Source organism: Anser brachyrhynchus (genome assembly GCF_964034855.1).
Source record: "Anser brachyrhynchus genome assembly, chromosome: 2".
Taxonomy (NCBI): Eukaryota; Metazoa; Chordata; class Aves; order Anseriformes; family Anatidae; genus Anser; species Anser brachyrhynchus.
The window spans coordinates 127,428,251-127,448,979 of NC_137695.1; the positions used below are offsets into that span (position 1 = coordinate 127,428,251).

The 20,729-nt window shown below is 37.9% G+C and overlaps 1 protein-coding gene across 4 annotated transcripts in view; it reads right to left on the reverse strand.

Moving 5' to 3' along the window:
- The window catches only part of TRPA1 (transient receptor potential cation channel subfamily A member 1), a 47,014-nt gene extending 31,846 nt beyond the window's left edge, over positions 1-15,168 (reverse strand). The window contains exons 1-7 of one of the 4 annotated variants that reach the window (XM_080580735.1): positions 15,152-15,168; positions 8,420-8,591; positions 5,871-6,033; positions 3,951-4,126; positions 2,440-2,547; positions 1,430-1,538; positions 930-1,075 (exon numbers count right to left, since the gene is read on the reverse strand). In XM_080580735.1, the coding sequence (XP_080436861.1) occupies positions 930-1,075; positions 1,430-1,538; positions 2,440-2,547; positions 3,951-4,126; positions 5,871-6,033; positions 8,420-8,539 (822 nt within the window). In that variant the 5' untranslated portion in view covers positions 8,540-8,591; positions 15,152-15,168. Of the gene's footprint in view, positions 1-929; positions 1,076-1,429; positions 1,539-2,439; positions 2,548-3,950; positions 4,127-5,870; positions 6,034-8,419; positions 9,597-15,151 lie in introns of those variants that run through there. The other 3 variants (XM_080580736.1, XM_080580734.1, XM_080580737.1) reach the window with 3 other exon arrangements.
- Positions 15,169-20,729: the final 5,561 nt, after the last annotated feature.

The window sequence follows — 20,729 nt, forward strand, 5'->3', positions numbered from 1 at the left end:
CACCTTGGTCGAGGTAATTCCAGAAATGAGCACAGACTGGGAGAAGAATTCACTGAGAGCAGCCCTGCAGAGAAGGACCTGGGAGTTCTGGTGGACAGAAAGCTCAACATGAGCCAGCAGTGCACGCTTACAGCTCAGAAAGCCAACTGAGTCTTGGGCTGCATCAACAGAGGAGTGGTCAGCAGTTCGGGGGAGGTGATTGTCCCCCTCTAATGTGCCGTCACAAGGCCCCACTTGGAGTGCTGCATCCAGGTCTGGGGACCCCAGCACCAGAAGGATGAGGATCCATTAGAGCGGGCCCAGAGGAGGGCCACAAAGATGATCAGGGGGCTGGAGCACCTCTCCTAAGAAGAAAGGCTGAGAGGGCTGGGGATGTTCAGCCTGAAGAAGAGAAGGCTCTGGGGAGACCTCATTGCAGCTTTTCAGTACTTAAAGGGGGCTAATAAAAAAGATGGAGAACAACTCTTTACTTGGGCTGATAATGACAGGAGGAATGGTTTAAACTAAAAGAGGGGAGATTTAGATGAGATATTAGGAGGAAATTCTTCGCTCAGACAGTAGTGAGGCACTGGAAAAGGTTGCCCAGAGATGCTGTGGATACCTCATCCCTGAAGGTGTTCTGGGACAGGTTGGATGAGGCCCTGGGCAACCTGATCTAGTGGATAGCATCCCTACCCATGGCCGCGGGGTTGGAACAAGACGATCTTTAAGGTTCCTTCCAACCCAAGCCATTCTATGTTTCTGTGGTTCTATGATATGATTTTGCCTCATTTGAACTACAGACTTGTTTTCATTTGCTTCTCCCCAGGCATTGCATCAGAAAACACAATGACCAATGAATATCTGTTCATCTTCTCTCTGTACTACTCAGAGTTTCAGAGATATCTAGTCTTTATCAAAACTATATTTCACTACATTGCAAGTTTTACCTGTTTTAGATCAATTTGGGCTCCAAATTCAATGCACATTTTAATCATTTCTAAGTCCCCACTTTGAACTGCCAAATGAAGTGGACTGCACTTCCCATTATTGGTAAAATTGATGTGGGTTTTAGCAGAGTGACCCAATTCTTCACCTGAGAGATGAAAATAAATGGAAAGCAAAGAAGATATAACAAAAGATATATATATATATATATATTAATAACAATTAGATCAACAACTGTGGAATAACATTCTCTCCCTCCCACTTTTCAAACCTATAATTAAACAATGGATGGGCACACATTTAGGAACGCAGTGAAGCTTCTGCAGTAATCCTACAAAAGTTACTAGCATGAATTGCCCATAGGAATATTTGCATTGACTTCTTCTAAGCTCCATTACAGTTGTAAGTGCTTGTTTACAGTTCTTTGAGTTGTAAACCTGTAAATTGGTATTGTTACTACAAATAATACATTGTGCTGAATACTTTTAAACAAAGTATTTACCTTTTTTTAAAAGAATTTCCATACATGTTTTTGCACCTGAAAATGCAGCAGCATGGATGGGCATACATCCTGTTTTGTTTGGTTTACATATTTTCCCACCATTTTCAATCTGAAAAACAATGTCTGGATATAGCTTAATGACAAACAGAAAATTCTCACTCATGAATATATTGTTGCAGATATAGTCTCCTCTGCAGCTGTCTCCTTTTTTATGTTGCATATGCATTGTGAAGTTAGTATATATCTTCTGTGTGTTACCTCCATAGTTTTATACATACATGTGCTTCTTTTTGTTTTGCTTTCTTTCTTTTTTATGACCTTCAAGATTAGTTGTTTTTTGTTTGTTTGTTTGTTTGCCACACAAATATGCTTATATACTGCCTTAAAAGATTAAAGTTTGTGAGTAGCCTTGAAGACAATCACTTGACATACACATCTTAATTTTTTTCCACAAATCAGGCAAGATTTTTTCACACAATGTATGGACAAGTAAAGGAACTCAGGTATGCCTGAATTTTTTCTACTGTTTTCTAAATCACAAAATACATCTCTTTTTTTTTTTTTTTCAAAGTATATGTAGCCTGGGGACCTCAGAACATACATAAGAATTACTCCCACCATCTTTTCAAAGAGCTCCTAAGTTTTTCATGAAGTTTTCTTCATGCTTCAGAAGCATATAAATGAAAACTATAAAAAAGAATGACATAGGGGAAGATAAAACACTGTATTTCAGACCCCCCCAAAAGTTCTTTTTGAATTTTAAATCCCACTTTTTCCCCAGCTGATGTTGCGTTTATTTAATAGATGGAGATACTGTAAGGGCATCCACTGAATATTTATTTGCAGTATAAACATCTCATAAAAGTAGCACACATAGGCACACACCTATGCAAAATATCTTGAATATTGCATCCATGAACCTTCCTCCATTAAGCAAAGAACACAGGAATAAAATATCACTGCATCAAAGTAAACAGAATCACATCAAAAAATGCAATAATTATACCTACCAGGAGTGTCAGTGCTTCAGGATTATCCTTGTAACATGCTACAATTATAGGTGTGTTTCCTGCTTCACCTTCCAAATTAACATCTGTACTGCTATGCTGGACTAAAATCTAGATATTTAAGAAAAAATGCAGTCACCCATAAGCAAAAAGAACAACAAAGGCCTATTCTATTACTTTTGTTGTTTATCAGCTATAGCACTCTTATGACTTGCTCTTTTCGCATGCAGAAGTCCATAGTGCAGAAGCAGAGGAGGGACAAAATGAGGAAGAATGTAAAAATATGCAGGTGAAAAGTGCTGGTGAGAACAGACAAATCAAATTCTTTATGGCAGACAGCTGCCTAACTAAGATAAATGCTGCAGTAACTCCAGAGTATCTTAAGTTTCTTAAGTATCTTAAAGTTTTATTTAACAATTTATCTAATACTGGGAGAAAACCTTTTCTGTAGCAGATTGCAGATAGGGATTTTCAAATGAAGTTTATTATTACTGTGATATTCTGTAATCCCTGGAAAGGGGCAATGCTGGAGACTCTAGTCAATTAGGCATTTTTTGGACAGTTATATATAAGATCAAAGGAGATGAGACTTAAGAAAAATAGGAACCGTTCTAGTCATGAATCCCTATTTCAGTCCCTGTTGACAGCTAACACTGAGCTATCAGCGTTAGCCAGTATCTCTGTGACTGCTTCCCACATATTTATGAGGAGCAGAGGATCTGAAAATGACATGACCATACTGCACCACATTTTTGTTTCTATACCCGTGTATTTATTTATTTCTCCTTCAATAATTCCAATGATTTTTTTGAATTTTCTGGTACTGGATGAACTGACACATTTTAATCGTTCTCAGGGAATTTGATGATAGAAATCACATGAAAATTAGCTTGAACAAAGAACAGAGTGGGGAAAAAATTAGAGCACATACTTAGTCAAGGGCAGAGCTGCAAGATAACCCAAATAAAGAACTTTATACAAAGCCCATTTTTAAAATGTCATTGTATTTTAGATTTTATAATTTTATAATTCTTAATTGATAATAAATACAGATTTTGTGAAAGATGCGAGGACAGTAAAATGTTTTAGCACTGAAAATCTCTAAAGGATTTTAAATCTTGAATACAGGAACACGATTTTCTTTCCTTTGGATGAACTAGAAAAAGAGACATCTTCAAAGAGAAAAAAAAAATGTGTTGTGGTTGCATTGACATAGTAAATTCAAGAACTTTACAAATTATAAAATTATATCCAAATACCATATATGGAATGAAAACATTCTCACTATACTTGGTCAAATGACAAAAAATAGTGTTAAAAAGAACCTTCTGCTGCGCTGAGAAGACCCAAACCTTTCTATAAGCATTGTATGTTGTATATTCTGCTTGCCAAAGAAGGCATATGAGGAGCTACATCCAGGATACAGCATATATAAACAAGGTCTTGGTGTTCTGCACACAGCTGCTGCTGAGCTGCTTATCAAATCTGTATATTTATGTGGACTTTAGACTTACCTTAACAATTTCATTATGCAGGGACTGTACGGCCATATGCAAAGGTGCCATCATATTGGAGTTGAGAATGTTTGGATTGGCTCCTCTACTGAGAAGTAAACTAACACTTTCAACCTGGTTTTTCTTTGTGGCCCAGTGCAGTGGGGTATTTCCAGAAGAATCCATCACATTTAATACTAGGTCAAAGGAAAGCAAATAAAACAAAACCAAAAACAAAGCAAAATCATCAAATGTTACAATAGTGTTTTCTAAAAAAAGTGTCTTCAATGAAGGTTTAGGTCTGTGCTACTGTGCTTCTTTAAAGAGAAAAAGAGAAAGATCACATTTCACACAATGTGCTGCGTTAAATTAACTACATATTGTGCTGAAAACAGTGTATTGGTGAGAGAAAATGTTCTATTAAAATATTAGTGCCTTAAAGTATTAGTGCATTACAATAGCAGAGAGGAAGTTTGATAAGGTTAGGAAATAACAATAAAGCTTTTTATTAGATCTTTAGAAATTATAATAGCAGAGAGATAGGAAGGGTGAAACATCTGTCTATTTCCTGCACATTATTGTACATTCTTTTTTTTTTCCCCCCAGAGTTACTTGATTTACCTCTTTCCTTGCCTCTTCTCTTTCCTATCTTCTTTGACTTTGCAGCCATTGCTTTAGAGGCCACACAGAACAAGCAAGTGCAAACAATTAAAATAAGAGATAACAAAAAACTGCTTGCAAATTATGAGAGGATTACAGCCTTCATCTATTCAAATTTGTTTAAGACCACAGATGTAAATCAGTTCATGTCAGTCATAAAACTGGTCTGTTCTACATATATATTTTGAGTTTCAAAATTGGAAATTAATTTCAAAATATACTCTGAAAAATCAAGGCAAAAATGATATACTGAAAAAAAAAATACTTTTCAGCCAGAATAATCTAAAATTTGTCTGTCATTTGGTGAAAAATGAGCATTTCTCATGAGCATTTCTCATCATTTTATGTTTGCTCAGTAGCCCACAGTCTATCAGTGGAGTTCTAGGCAGTTTCACTACGCTGACTAACAACTATTAAACAACATGTTTTTACAGAAAATGTTTTTACATCATTCAAGAACCCATGTTCTCCCACTTACTGCTTCTTCCCTAAAATTCTTTAGATGACCTATCTCATCAAATATTTATTTTTCCCCACTATTAAGTAAACAAGAGTGAAATGATAATAATGACAGAAACTAGTACCTTCTTCTCAGTACCTCCATACTTTCTTACTTCTATATCTGTTTCCTCTTGGCTAGTACCAACCATGTGTCTGCAGCTTAACAAATGTTTGTTTCCACTATATTATCTTGAACTGTACGTTCAATGTATTACTCCTAAACTGACGTTTTTATTAAATTATATCAGAACTCCATTAAAACAGGTCTGAAGTGCTTATGTGCATTCAGAAAATATTCAATTATGTATCAACACTAAATTGACTTGGAAATATTTAACAAGTGTTAACAACTTGAATGACAAGTACAAGAAACAACAACACTTTTCTGTTTCCAGTGTTTTAAATGTGATAAAAGATGATATATAATGCACATAAGGAAGATAGTCAAGCCTGATGTACCTCTGTGAAGTTTTCTTTTTCTGATCTGAAGACCATAAAACTGAGTTCCAAATGATGTAAGGGGCACCAAATCACTGTATTAGAGAGCAAACGTACTAAGACAATAAGGGTGACCCAAATCATACCTAAGATACTGCAAAATGTGACAGTTTCAACTATTTTTGCATGTAGAAATATAGATAACACATACCAATTCTACCTAAGTTGGGCAACAAACGCTTTCATTACTGATTTTTTTTTTAATTCCATTAAATAAAATAATTCATAAAATGTGTGTTACCTTCACAGGACGAATCATCTATAATCAACTGCATTAATTACCTTCACAGGACGAATCATCTATAATCAACTGCATTAATTCTATTTGACCTCCTTCTGCAGCATGATGCAGTGGGGTGGCATTTAATTCATCCACTTTGGTAAGTCCAGAACGATTCTTCTTAATGAAGCTCCGCAGCCTACAGGCACTTCCATCTGAAATCACCTATTTTGGACATATATTTTCTCATTTACTTTCATAAAGCAGTACACAAATCCTGATCAGATCAAGTCAACAGTGAAACTGATTTTACTGAACAGAACAAAAATTAACAGAAATGGAAGTGATCTAGAATATATTATTTCATCTTCTGCAGTGAGATCAAGATAGTCCCTCCAACCCAGGAACCTCGAACTAAAAAAGTCATCACTTTCAGTTATGTACTTTGCAGCTGTGACCAAATCAAATGAATTCAAGAGAGATGAAAAACCGATAACCGTGTTCATCTCCTCTTCTGGACTTTTCTACAGAGACTGACATTATGATATGGGCTTTTGATTCCAGCCCTTGGGTTTCTATGATTGTAAAATCAGAGCATATATAATCTATGATTATATGTCAGAGCAACCAATAAATTCTTCAGTTTACAGCTCTATCCTACTTGCATCCCATGGGCCTCAGCTCAGAACAACCCAGCATCTTCATGCTGTAATACAATAAAAACCCTCTGACAGCTCAGCCATCTCACATCTTTATACAACCCTGATACTGCACTTTGCAGCCTAAACCCACTATGGAAAGCCTGCAGATTCTTCCTCTAGGAAGTTAAAGTGTTTCAAAAAACATTCTTGCAGATGAGGAAAGGTAGTAAAAATGAGTGCAATAGAATGGGCAAAAATCTAAAGTTATTCAAGTTATTAAAAAAGATTAAAAGGGAATTAAAAAAAGGGGGGGGGGGGAGAAGAGAAAAATGCATACCAAAAGTAATGCAAACTCTCAAATATGATTAAGAAAGCAAAGCAAGAAAAAAGGAAATCCCAAAAATCACCATTCTCTCCTCAGCAGCAAAAGAAAAGAAAAACTTCATCTCCAGGATCCCTCAAGCCACAAAGACTCAAAAGTTTTTGCTCTCATTAAGCAAATACATGTTATGGGGCTGCTCATTCAAACACTTAAGCATGTGTTTAACTTCTTTCAGCTTAATAGTCCCATTGACATCAATGAGATTACTCATGTGAATGATGTTACAAATATGTTTAAAGATTTAGGACATTGGGGCCAAACACAGGGGTAGCATCTGCTCCAAAAGTGCAATCAGAGAGAGCTGATAGAAAACAGGCGATATCATTGTGAAATGGGTATTCAGGATGACTCAACAGTCATAAAAATAAGAGGTCAATTACATACACAAACATCTACACATTTTATACACATTGAAGGACTATTTAAGAAATTATTATAGATCCCTATATATATGCATCAAGTATCTTGTATTCCTCCTTACATTATAATGTAATTTTAATTGTAAACAATTTTAAATCATTCTACCGATTTAAATCACATTTCATCACTAAGTTGGGACTTTTTGTCAATGTGAGATAAAACGTGCCTGAAATACTGCATGATGAGAATTTCTAACATCAAAAATAAGATTGTTTAGCCAGTACTTCAGTGTTTCCATAACAAAATAGGAAAGCAAGAAATCAGTTAGGTCCTCTTCGTACTTTGTTTACTTTGAAAAAAAATGAAATAAAACAAAACAAACAAAAAACACCAAAACAAACAAACAAACAAACAAAAACTAACCAACAACAAAAAAAAAAGAGCAATCTTTTTAACCAACAGCAACTCCTTTCTGGTTTGCCTGACCTGCTCCGTAAGGACAGATCACCTACCTGAGCAGCAACTCACGTAACGCAGAGGAGGTGTTGCTTGGGACTAGAGCTGGCACACGGGGCATGAGGTTAGAAATGACATCAAACCCATCCACGTACTTTGGCATATTTGTTTAGGTAACTTTGGAGATTTTTAAGAATAGGTTGTCATCTAATTAACCTTTTGCTTAATTATTCTGACTGTTACAAAAGGCTTCTCTAGCATCTGGTCAAGGTTTCTCTCATTGCAACATGAATGCATCACTTCTTGTCCTATTCTCCCTTTTCCTCCGTAACAGTTCCAGTACTCAACTTTCTTTTCGGGACGTTTTTGCTAGAGGGTGTACTCATGACCACATCACCATGTAGACCTCTGGAAAAGGGGTCTCCTCCACAGGGCCACGCCAGGGGATGCCAGCCCATTTCAGCTCCTCACACCCTCCCTTTGCCCTACTCTGGCCTTTGAGCCACTGCCATCATGCCACCTCCCGCCCCTCACAGCTCTTCGGGGGCACCTCGACGTGGCCATGGAAAAGGCGTTGTGGAGGGAAGGTTATCAGGGACATGACATCTTTTCCCTGTCTTGCTCACCTCACGCCCCTTGCCCACCTCACGCCCCTCACCCCAAGTCTCTGCCATGGGCGCCATCGTATCCCCACCGGGCTTCACCCCCGCTACCCTCCACCCCGGGGACCCCCCACCCCACTGGGCAGCACCCCGCTGCCCTCCCCACGCACCTTGAAGACATCCTGCGAGGCGACGGAGGCGGCATCCGCTTCGCAGACGACGCCCTGGTAGGCGCTGGACCCGGCCGCCTTCTCCCGCGACTGGCAGAGCCGCCACAGAGAGCGCTTCATGGCGCCCGCCCGCCCGGCTCCGAGCAGCGCCCGCCCCGCCCGCTCCGGCTACCTGCGGGGCGAGAGACCGAGTGGCGGCCGCCGCCGAGGCACGGACCGGGCCGCCCCGCCGCGGAGCCGGCAGGAGGCGGGGGAAAGCGGGCGGAGGCGCTCCGCCGCTGCCCTCGGGAGGGCGAAGCGATGCCGGCCGGGGCCGCCCCTGCGCCCGGGGGCCCGGAGGGGGCTTCGGGTGTCGCGGCTTCGAGGGCTGCTGGCTCTCCCGGGGCCGGGGGGGGATCGTCCCTCCGCTCACAGGCAGCGCCCGGGGTCGTCCCTCAGGGGGAGAAGCCCGGCTCCCTCAGGCGCCGCCGTCGGAGAGCGGTGCCACGGCCGGCCGCCTGCGGTGGGGTCAATGTGGGGAGGGAGCCGAGCGCCCACGCTTTTTTTTTGTTTTGTTTTGTTTTTTTTTTTTTCTGTTTAATTCTCTCAGTGCTGCGAGATTTCCGGAGTATCTGCCGGCCGGGCAGCCCTAGAGATCTCAGCGCATCTGTGAAGGCGAAACCTGCACCGAAGGAAGAGGCAGCGCAAAATTGGGGCACCCGGTGCGAAACTGTGGTGAGGAGAAGAAACACTCCTCTGGGCCAGCCCCTGCCTTGTAGCGGCACAGTGGGGACTCAGAGGACTTTCTTCTAGCCCTTGTTGTACCAGAAAATCCGGAGCAGCTTAGGAAAGCTGTAGCAAAAATGTAGAAAGAAGCGGTGCGACGTATTTCAAAGGGTTAACCACTAAAGCAACTTTAACTGAGTCATACTGAGTCTTTAATGAAATCGTTTGTAATTCAGGAAAGCTAACAGTTTACTTAATGTGATAAGAAAAGCCATACCAAAGGTCAGGCTTGCAGCCCTGGCTCAAAGTAGCGGCCGGGGCAGATGCTCGGGGAAAAACAATAGGAAGCGTGTGGGAGCGCTTTCTGCCTGCGAGGTCATAGTTTGCGGCCCTCAACAGCTTCCTGACCCAGGTGTTGCACCCAGTCCGGCCTGTTTAATACCCATCAATTCGTAATTCTCCATTACTTTGCTCCTGCCCCTTTGGAGCTCTTTTTATGCTGTTCGTGCCACAACATCCAGTGGCACTAAGTGCCATAATTTCATTGTGTATTTGTGGGAAAAAAAAAAAATAAAAAATTCTTTTTACCACTAATTTCACTTAGTGCTCCCTAGTGTTTTTATTTGGAGAAATTGAGAGTTGTTTCCCATTTTTTATTCCTGTTACTACTCAATATTTCGAGAAGTTTTTTTCCATCTCTCCTTGCTGATGGGACTGGGTTTGCATGGTTTCCTTTCTGAGGGAAGCCATTTGATATCCCTGAGCATCCTCATCCTGCTACTCTGCATCTTTTCTATGCTCCTTTTGAAACGGAATGACAAGACCTACGAGCAGAAATCTTGTAGTCATGCAATGCTATTAATTAGTTGCTCGTTTTTTTTCTTCATTCCTCTCCTAAATGTTCACAATGGTATTTGCTTTTTTGAATGCCATTGAGCTAAGTCTCTAGAGAATTTTTGCTGCTCCACCACAATCCCTTTTCTGAGTGGTGATAGTATAAATAGCATTAATTATCGTGTGAGGGTAGTTGGGTTTATAGCTCCCTTGTGTGCCCACTTAGCCTTTACCAACACTGAATTTCATTTGACATTGCATTACTCTATGCCCCACAGTTATCTTCAGTTTTGGTCATTCTGAAAAATTCAACAATGCCTTCCTGGTCACCAGAATATCTTTACACCACTGGTCCTTATGCTGATTTTGTGGGGTCCTAAGGAACCTCCCTGCCTTGCAAATACTATCCATTTAATTCTGTTCTGTGTTTTGTAGCCCTTAATCAGGTTCAGGAAATCCTGCCTGCCTGTCCTAGAACAATTTTTGTTTCATTAAGAGACAACAAGGAGGGACCTTACTGAAGGACTCTCCCAAATGCACGTATCACTGGCATCATTTATACTTTTGCACTTGCCAGTTCCTTCAGATAGTTCCACAGCTACGTGTAATGCCAGACTTCTCTGAAACAGTGTTCACTGTGTTGATCCTAGAGCCTTTAACTCCAGAACCATGTATAGTAAGATGCTTAAAGTTACACACCCTTAACTCAATAGTCTTAAAATCCTAAGATTATATAGTCCTAAGACTAACTCAGTGATTTTAAATGCTTGTGGTGTAGACCTTCAGTCATATGATTTTTCAGGCAACATTAAAAAAATGAAAAAAACATGTATTCAGCCCACATTCTGTGGAAGTCATAGGTACTGTATATGTTCAACAGCAGCACATTTAAGGTACATTTTTATGTCATCTTTAACCGTGACAGTGAAAGAGGGTAATTTATGCTACAGCAAGAAAGCTATACTTAAGAAAGCTAGCCATTAGCGGCTTCAGTGATTTTAATTGTATGTCTTGAGATTAAGTCGCTGGAGGAGTCCTTTGTATTTCTAAACCCTTTCATGGTACTTCCATTAAGAGCAGCCCCAGATGGTGAGATTGTTCACCTTTCCATGGTGAAGCCCCTTTTAATTCCCTGTCTAGCCTTCACTTTTCTGTTGTCTATAGCCCTCTTTATGAAAAATTCAACTCAACAAGTAGCAGTCTAGATGCTGTATAAAAAAAACAAATGCTGTTTTCTGCAAGAATCATTACCTGGAAATAAAGACAGAGATCACTGAAACATTGGTAAGTATTGTTAAGTTCATATCATCCATTTTTTCTTAAACCTCTCTAAACTGCAGTCAGAATAATGCTGTGAAAAAATAAATGTCATGATCCTCAAACAACCAGTTTTACTTATTTTCTTGAATCTGATAATGCTGCCCCCTTCTTTTAGAATTACTGTTAGTTTTCAGTCTTCTAGTAAATGTTCAGAAGACTATTCAGACGACGAAAAATAATACAGATTTTCCATTCCCAGGAGGAATCAAATGGAATTTTAAGTAGGCTGACCACAGCTTTTATTTCTACATAATGATTTGACATAAGGAACTAATTCACATAAGTAGTCAAAGAGTAACCTTTTTACGACTGTTTTTCCCAAGAGTGGATTAAAATACATTTATACCATTTTATTTCAAACATGATCTTGCTAATGGTAGAATAGTGGATCCATTAGTACAAGCAAAGTTCACTAAAAGTAACCACAGAATAACATTTCATTAAAAATGATTGTTTAATAATTAAATTGTATATACAGTAAATATGCACCATTCCAGTCCTGTAGCCTTAGTAATAGTGTACTGCAATTTTGTTAAATTTGTAGGCATAGGAACTGCAAATTCAAGCAAATAACAGTAATGAAAAGAATGTACTGTATGTTTTCTGCTTTGGAAGTGCTTTATTTGGCAACAGTGTTATACAAATTATGAAGTTTAAAATTATATTGAGGATTGTGTATTGTCAGCTTAATTCAGTAAGCCAAATGAATTTCTGATGTTACTTCAGATATTGGTTATGGTCATCTAGAAATTAATCTGACCTACTGCCTAACCAAGCTTGGACACACTGTCTCTTACAAGTTTTTTGAAATATTCTCATACTTCCAATTGAGAAAAAAGTTGAATTTAACTCATTTAACTCACATTTTACAGATACATCTAATGGATTTTTCATTGTATTTTTTCTTCTTGACATTTTGATGAGGTAAGGAACATGCTGTAATCCTCAGCAGAAGATTTTAAGTTACTGACACATTTATTACATACCTTGTTCAAAAAAGTGAATATAGAAAACAATAATTATTCCTCTATGCTGTGGTGTTTGTTTTTTTTTGTTTTGTTTTGTTTTTTTCCTGGTGATAACCACATATGAAATACACATATTGAGTCTTGCTCTTAATTCTTCAGACAAGAAGCATATAAGCTGGATCTACAAAAGGGTGGTAGACTACTGCAAAAGTGAATACAGTCCCAAACGCCCTGCCCCTGCGAGAGCTGGATGCTTCAGAGTGGAGCATGTGCAGGTGAATGTGACCCAGGTACCTGTTTCAAACAGTAATCCTCCTGTGAATAAGGGAGCTAAGACGTTCCTTGCAAGCTACCTCTTGCAAGCATAAGGCTTCTTACATACCATGTACAGTTGAAAACCGCAGCATAAGTCTCCCTCAGACTTTTCCTACTTTTTAAGAAAACAGTCCTGGCCACAGTATGGTAGCTTGCTTTCTGGTAGTGAGGCTCTCTACTCCTCCTGATGAAGCTGTGCTAATGTAGAGCCAGAGATTGAAACAGAACCACAGAATGGCTGAGGCTGGAAGGGATCTCTGGAAGTCACCTGGTCTAACCCAAGCAGGGCCACCCAGAGCAGGTTGCCCAGGACCATGTCAGGGTAAAAGTGCTGATGTCTGGCTCCCTAGCTCACTGGAAAACTTACCTTCTTGCTTCTGCCTCCAGGACTGTTTTTGCAGTTTTTCATTCAGCTATCATTGACCAAACCCAGCAACCGTCTTTGAAGCAGGGACCTCAACCCTGGACATCCCTTAACAGCCAAATTTAGGAAAAGTTGAACTATCAGGCTTCAGAAACTTTCTGGTCCATAATGTCCAATCAGTCTTAAGCTTGGCTATTATGTGCAAATTGGTTTCAGTTCTGGATATTGCAGAGATATACCTCTAGGTGTACCAGCTGTAAACAACTGGAGAAACAGACATGAAATATATGTTCCTCAGGATATTCATATATGTAAGTGTTAGGCAAGAGTTTGTTTTAGGCAAGACACTCTTATATTTAAGAAACCTAAATGCCTAAATATACCTACAGTCTAGTTTAAGGAATTTCTTGCTGACCATTGTTACATTCAGAAAATATTTTTTCTTAGTGCTGTTTGTTCTTTCCTCATCAGCCGCATATTTTATATCACCATTGCTGTCCTAACATGCACGCGGTTCTTCATCCTAAATGCTGAATGTAAAATAGCAGTGCACATTATTTCCAACAGTATTAATGTCAGCATTTCAAAGTTATTTTTACAACGGTAACTCTACCCTGTCTACAGTATCATCCTACCATCTCTCTCTCTTGCAAATTCTTCTCCATTGGCTTCTCTGTTTATATTTCGTGGTTGCTTAATCCTCTTTCTTCTCTTTACCTGACATTATTTTCTTTCTGTACATATTATCCATCCAAAGCCTGTCTTCCCCTTAGCTTCTGCTGGCTATACTTTCATTTTTCATATGAAGAGGATTCACTTAACTCTCTAACCTTCTCATATGCAAACAGTTTCTGGACAGAGTGCATGCCTTGCACTCCCAGAATTTCTAATATCTAAAGGAGACATAGTTCCTACCTTTCCAGTGGTTAACCTGAACATTTTATACGAGTAACTGTGAGTAAAAAATAGAACTATATTGCCAAAGGAGAAAACACTTGAAGTCTTCGTGATACGCTCTCTGTGGATCCTCACAGAATGGTATAACCACAACAGAATGTCAGTTTGTCAAAATAGAATGCAGTTCCTATCATCCATGTCTGACTACATCTCAGGTTTTCACTTCTTTCAAACGTCAGTGTTATTTTCCTAAATGTCTATATGATTTTATTTATTTATTTTTTCTTCTCAAAGAATTGCCCATGAAATTACACTGGAATCATGAAGCAGAACTTTTGGTATATTAAACTATATTTCTGTCAGGATAGGAAAAAAAACACAACTTGTTCAAAACTAGAATTATTAAAATCTATGTCATACGGTGCAAATAAACTATATATATTATTTTAAAATTGATGAGAACATCTTGAAAATGGGTCTGCATATATAATTAAGTGAAAATGATGCTTACATATCTGAATTTGTAAAATATAGAAATAGAATTTCTTTTTAAATTAAACTAATATAATTCAGAAAAGAGAAAAAGGCCAAATTGTTTTTATGAAACATCTTTAAATGCAATATCCCGTACGTTAGACAGTCCTTATAACTTGCTGATTCTCGATTTGATTTCCTCAAGATCTGGACATTCCCATCCTAGCTTGAGGGTGGTATTAATATCAACGTCATTGAGATGTTGTGTTTCTCTAAGAATAAATTCTGTATGTTTGTTAGGTGGAATAGATATGGTACTTGTCTGAAATATATTTTCTATGTCATATGTAGTAGATATGAAATGATTATGAGACCATCAGTAATAATAGTCTATTTTAGTCTTAGCCAATATAATTAAATGTTTCAGTTACTAACAAATAGTTAATATTTACTAGTAAGGTAGGTGCAATATTTATATATATATATTTTTTCGTATGTATCTACTGGGGAAAAGAAACAATATCTGGTGGCCAAAATAAATGCTAGACTGTGAAAAAGTATTGCCAATTAAAAGAAATGTAAATTCATACTGAACATGAAAGGATGGCACATTATTTGTACATTACTTGCATTTTCCTACTTGGAAAAAGTAGTTTTTATTAAAATTCACTACGCTATGTATCATACAGTTCTTCAACTAGCTGAAAGTATGAAAAATTTACATATAAATAAGAATTCCAAATATTCTATCCTGTATTTTTAACACAGACAGCTCCCTAAAAGCGTAACAAAAATAGGCCCAACAAAAATTTGAGCAACAGAATTTGAGCTACAGGAAAACTATATTCTGCTTACCATTCAAGATGTTTGCAGGTGATTTCTCTCGGAAGCAACACATATATAAAGAAAATAAAGATATGACTATTTGAATCCTTATCTGATTCTTATATCAGTAAGTTCTTGTGACGTGTGAAGCCACCAGGTATGTCATCCAGTGGCTTGCTCTGTGTAGCCAGCCGCTTATTTAAAAGAGGTGGGATGCATTGCTTAGTGTGGGAGGAGCATCAATATTCATCAAGTGATCCTTGAAGCATTCTCTTTTAAATACTTCTGAGCAAACCCCATCCATTTTCATTTCTGGCTGCAAATGTACCTTTTGTACCAGAAGTTTTTTCTAATGCGATATCTTTGAGTAGTTTTTGTTTTGTTAGGTAGTCACTGGAGGGTACTTGTTTACCTATTTGCAGTGAACTAATTGCTTTTAATGGAAAATCTAAATATCACTGAAGAGGAATACTGGCTACTTATGAAGATTCACTTTAGTATTAAATGTTTCAAAAATTAGAGCTCGCATACAAAAAGTAGTGGACTGTGATCAATATCTAATGCAATGTGGGGCAACATAAGAGTTACATGTTCCTACGTTTTGAAATATACATCATACTTAGTTTTCTGCACTTTATTTTGAAAGTGCCACAAAATTGCTTAGTTCATTTGAACTAATTCTCAGATGACTCCTTGGCCCCATCTGCATTAGACTGAAAGTCAGACTATACAGTTCTCTGATGCTGGAACAGTTACTGTGGCTAGCCTTTTGATAGAGAACAATGTTTCCTTGTGCTAGCATGCATGTATCAGTCAAATTATCTAACCACATATACTAAAATACGTAATTATGCAATCAGGAAAGCAGCTCATATACTCTGAGCAATATCACAGATTTAAGGTCTGTGTGATTTCATCTTCGTGCTTCAGAATCTATGAGTCCTACTGATTTTCAAACCAGGGATTTGGTCTGTGGCTCAGAGAACCACATTTTCAAGCTTTCCTATTATTTTGATTGCATTGAAGCTTGAGAATGCCAAAATATTTAGAATAAAGTATTTAAATTTACATGAAGTCTCCTAAATCAACATTTGACAAAGATCGACCTTCTGATTCTACAGCTCATCCTTCCCCAGCCTGCTGAAAAGCACCAAGCATTGTAACTCATCCACGCTAGCTCTGTTCATGACCAGAAAAGCTTAGCGACTCAAGAAGACAGATGAAGAACAGCTTTCTAACCTACAAAAATCAAACAGCTTAGAAACTTCTCCTTACAGAAGTTGTCTATCGTCATTAGGTAATTCTACGGGATATGTAGGGATATCTAAGTTCCTAACTTCTAGATAGTCCCTGTAAGGAAAAAGCAACCAAAAGACTTTGTAATGTGATGAAGGAAGAATTCCAGGATGCAATTATGTCAGCCAGAGGAGTCCCAAGGCTGCATACACTGTGGAAATAAACTTCAAGGTTTATGTTATAGACCTGGCCACATAAGTATTGAAAGCACCCTTTAACATATGAAACTCATTAAGTGCTAACTTAAAAATAGGCCCTAGGAATGGATGGGAATTAGGTGCTTAAGTACCTTGGGGATCTAAACCTGAATCATTTACCCATTTTTAAGAATGCCGTTCCTAAGACCAACAGGAAAGTATTAGGAAAACTTCATAGTACTATGGAACGAAAAATGGCAGAGAAATCAAAGGGAATTATTATTTTTTTAAAGATAAATGTAAATATGTTTTAGTATTTTAGTGAAAATACCTTCCATAGAGTTGAGAAAATGTGAAGGACTAGTACTGGTAATGTCAAAGTAAAGATTTTAGATATCACAAATAATGAGTCCAGAGCTAAGGTTAAAAAATAAATAGAAAAGTGGAAAATCTTTGTTAGGAGAAGGGGCTTTTAGAGGGTATTGTCATATGGTGGTGTTGTGGGAAAGGGAAAACAGAGAGGAATTGAGAAACCAGTAAAATACTATCAAAGTATTTTCTTTCCTGACAGAAAGTTGATCTTTAATAAGAATCTTTATAAACTGAAGATGAGAAAACAAATTCATAGTATATGCATAATGCCAAAGTGCACCAGGTACTCAGCACTGTAAAAGGTGAAAACATTGGACAGGTTCATGAGGAAGGATTTCATCAGAAAAATTGTCTAAATACATCTAGTTGAATATACCCTGGATAATTTCTTGATTTTTCTTCAGCATTTTCTCTGCCTAAAGGCTCTATTTTTGTTTTCTGGAACAGAGATACTGTATTTCGAAGATATCAGAGATACTATATTTCAAAGCAAGAAACAAGTTTAACGTTTCTCAAATAATGTAGAATATATGTCTAAGGATGCAGCCTGTATTAAGTTCAAGTGTTTGCACTACGATATCTTCTCAATGAATGTGACATTTTTATGAAAAGGAAGATTTTTTGTATTATATTTTGTTATCACTAAAATTAATGTGAGACCTCAAAAAATGCATTACAACCTTGCTTCTTGGATATATCCTTTCTTTTACTTAGCGAAAATTACGATAACTATGAATACAGCTGACTTCAATGGGATGACAGTGTGAAGTATTATCCAGTGTATTTAAGGCATTAGGATGTCATTTAAAGAATTTTAACACCTGCAAAACTACTTCATTATAAATCATTATGGATCACCTTCATAATGAAAGAAAATAAAGCTTTTCTCTCGGCCATTGCTGCTTCTGTACTATCCCTTCCTCTCTGACAATAAACAATTTGGTTGATTAGTATGTACATACCTTTTTTCATAAACAGTCCTACTGGATTGACCTTCTATGATATTTTTGCATCTGTTGGCACACAATTTATTTCCTGTTAGGATGTTTCAAAGAACCCTACAGTGGTAGGTATTCTGTTAAAGTTGGATTTCTAACTCTTTTAGACCATCTGAAATGATTTGTCCTTTTACAATAGCTGTCAGCTTTGCCCATTGTGTTAGATTTCCAAGTGCCTATTTGGAGTGGCCATAGTGATTACAGTGCTTAAACAGAGCGACAGATATGGTGACACTCATACACCAATCAATTACGTTGCACAGGAAGTCACGAGATAGCAGCGTGCTTACCTGTGGTGACAGCCAAGACCACATCTGTTAATATGACTCATTCTGTTTATTGAGAGTTATAAGCCATTCAAAAAAATATTTTTTTTTTCGAAAAGTGTTGTTAAAACTACACGAAGATAAACAGTCAGTCCATTTGAAAATATAACTGTCTTGCAATGAAAAATGAAAATACAACTGAAAGCTGCTGCAAAAGAGGAATTTGTAAGAAAGATTTGTCTGATGGAGTCATATACATATACAAGCATATACATATATATACCTGCATATACAAGCTGGAAGTCTAAAAGTGCTTCAGACCTTTCAATTAGCTCATAGTAACTGAGGCATAATATCACAGAAAAATGAATTTATGTTTGTAATTTATAAGTTTTATGAATCAGAGCTATGTCAAATGCCTTGCCTGTTTCATAAGGTAGCTAAATGTGTTGAAAAGACAGTTTGCATCTGCCATCTCCATATACTCTAGCCATAAGCTATTTAAAGCTGTATGTTAAATATTTACCCTGGGTCCCTTTTTTGTGTTTATAACATTAGTAGAAACTTTACAATGTGGATTTTTTTTAGATCTGTAAATACTAACTTGGATATTCATAGCGTTCTTGCAAACACGGTAAACCGTGATTTTGTTTACTTACGTTATTGGTCTAAATTAAAAATATATATATATAGTTGGAAATAACACAAGAAGCAGAACACAACTGGTGAAGCTTTCAGTATATACACACAGTTTGTTTCTGCACTGTTTTAATCCCAGAAGAGAAAATCTGACATTCAATTGCACAAAGTCATCAGTCTGTCTACTTATGCCACTTGCAGTGAGCTGACCCAAACCAATTATCAACCTGGAGGCAATAAAGCTACTGATCCTGAGTTCAGTGGAACGTTTTATTAGTTAGTGAAAGCAGCATAGTCATTGTTGATGATGTTCTTGGGTTTGACAAACTGAAGAAAAAGGGGGAAATAGAACAAGATAATTAGAAAGCAACAGGCAGGAGGAGCATAGAAGAAAATGTCCTCAATAATGCTGTCCAGTTTCAAGGGTAAAACCTCGGTTGTTGTAAAATAACCACTTTGGAAAAACAATATAGTGGGAAAGTCTCCTTAGAGGATTTCTAAAAGTAGGTCCAGGCAGCCTACCTGCCAAGTGAATTCAGTGACTTTGGGTCTCAGTGCCACTTGTCCCATCAAATGGACTCAGTCCTTCCACTTTAAATCCATGGTGACTGTTGACTCCACAATGATTTTGCTCAGTTGCTCTTAGGATCAGCAATAGTCTCCCTCATCTACATAAGTCCATCAAACAGATGGAGAGCTGGGTATGCCAGCAAAAGCTCTTTTCCAGAAGAGTCTGTAAATATGTCCTTCCCCACTCTTTTAGCTGTGCCATGGTGGCAAGGGAGTCAACTACCATTGCCTGCACGATAAACTTTTTTGGATCCTTTAAAATCCATGGCGTCTCCTGAGAGACTTTTTCAGCTGCACTACGTTCACGTTTCCGAACTCAAGCACACAATAATCTGTGTTTGTCATAACCCTAGAGGTGTATTGTTGTCAGCTAATGTAATACAAATTATGTACAACTAGCAGCACCCCAGCCACTTCAAAATGGCAAGTAGTTTGTCAAGGACCCCACAGCTGCAGCTGCTGCCATCACTGGTGTTGCCTGTTGCTACCACTGTAGGCAGCGATGCCACCAAATAATTCGGAAACCTTGGTGCAACTGAGTTTGACGCCAGAAAGGACACTTAGAGACGTCACACGTGTTTGTTTGCATAGAAAATAAAATGTTACCAGCTCTGTAATTAGGGCATTCTGCTCATGAGATTGAGGATCAGAATTACCTGCACCCCAAGTGCAAGGTGCAATATAGATATAATAAGGGGATCCTCAGGTGATGAAAACAGTCATCAATTAGCTGAAACAGGATCAGATTGCTTGCATGTAATATTGTCATAACCTCTTCTTTTCACTCTTCTCCAGATGTCTTTGTGCCTTTTTACCTATGAGTTACTTTTTTCCTTGCTCATTTTAATAGACTTCTAGTTAACATCTGCATATATTTTTCAAGTAATTTTATATCTGTTTTGGTTTTTATACATTTATGAATCATTTCATAACTTCTACACAGCCTACCATCTGTGACCTTTTGGCTCTGACTTGCTGTAGTGATAAAAGTATAGCATAGAGCTACCAGGAATACAAGGAGCAATTTAGTCATGACAGCTTGAAACAGCATAAATTGATTCCCCTCTTCTTAGTCTTTCCAAGACACAGGAATAAACTGATTCCTACCTGAAATATAAAAGAAGCTTAAACTATACAAAACATAGTAAGATACATATAAGCTTAAACTATACAAAACACAGTAAGATACATATTTTTTGTGTTACAATTAAAAGTTGCCTTATCTTGAAGTTACTGCTTTAAAGTCAGTTGAGTCAGTTTATGATAAAAATCCCCAAAATTTCAGGAAACAAACAACTGGCCTTGTAGGAATAGCAAAAGAGAATAGCAG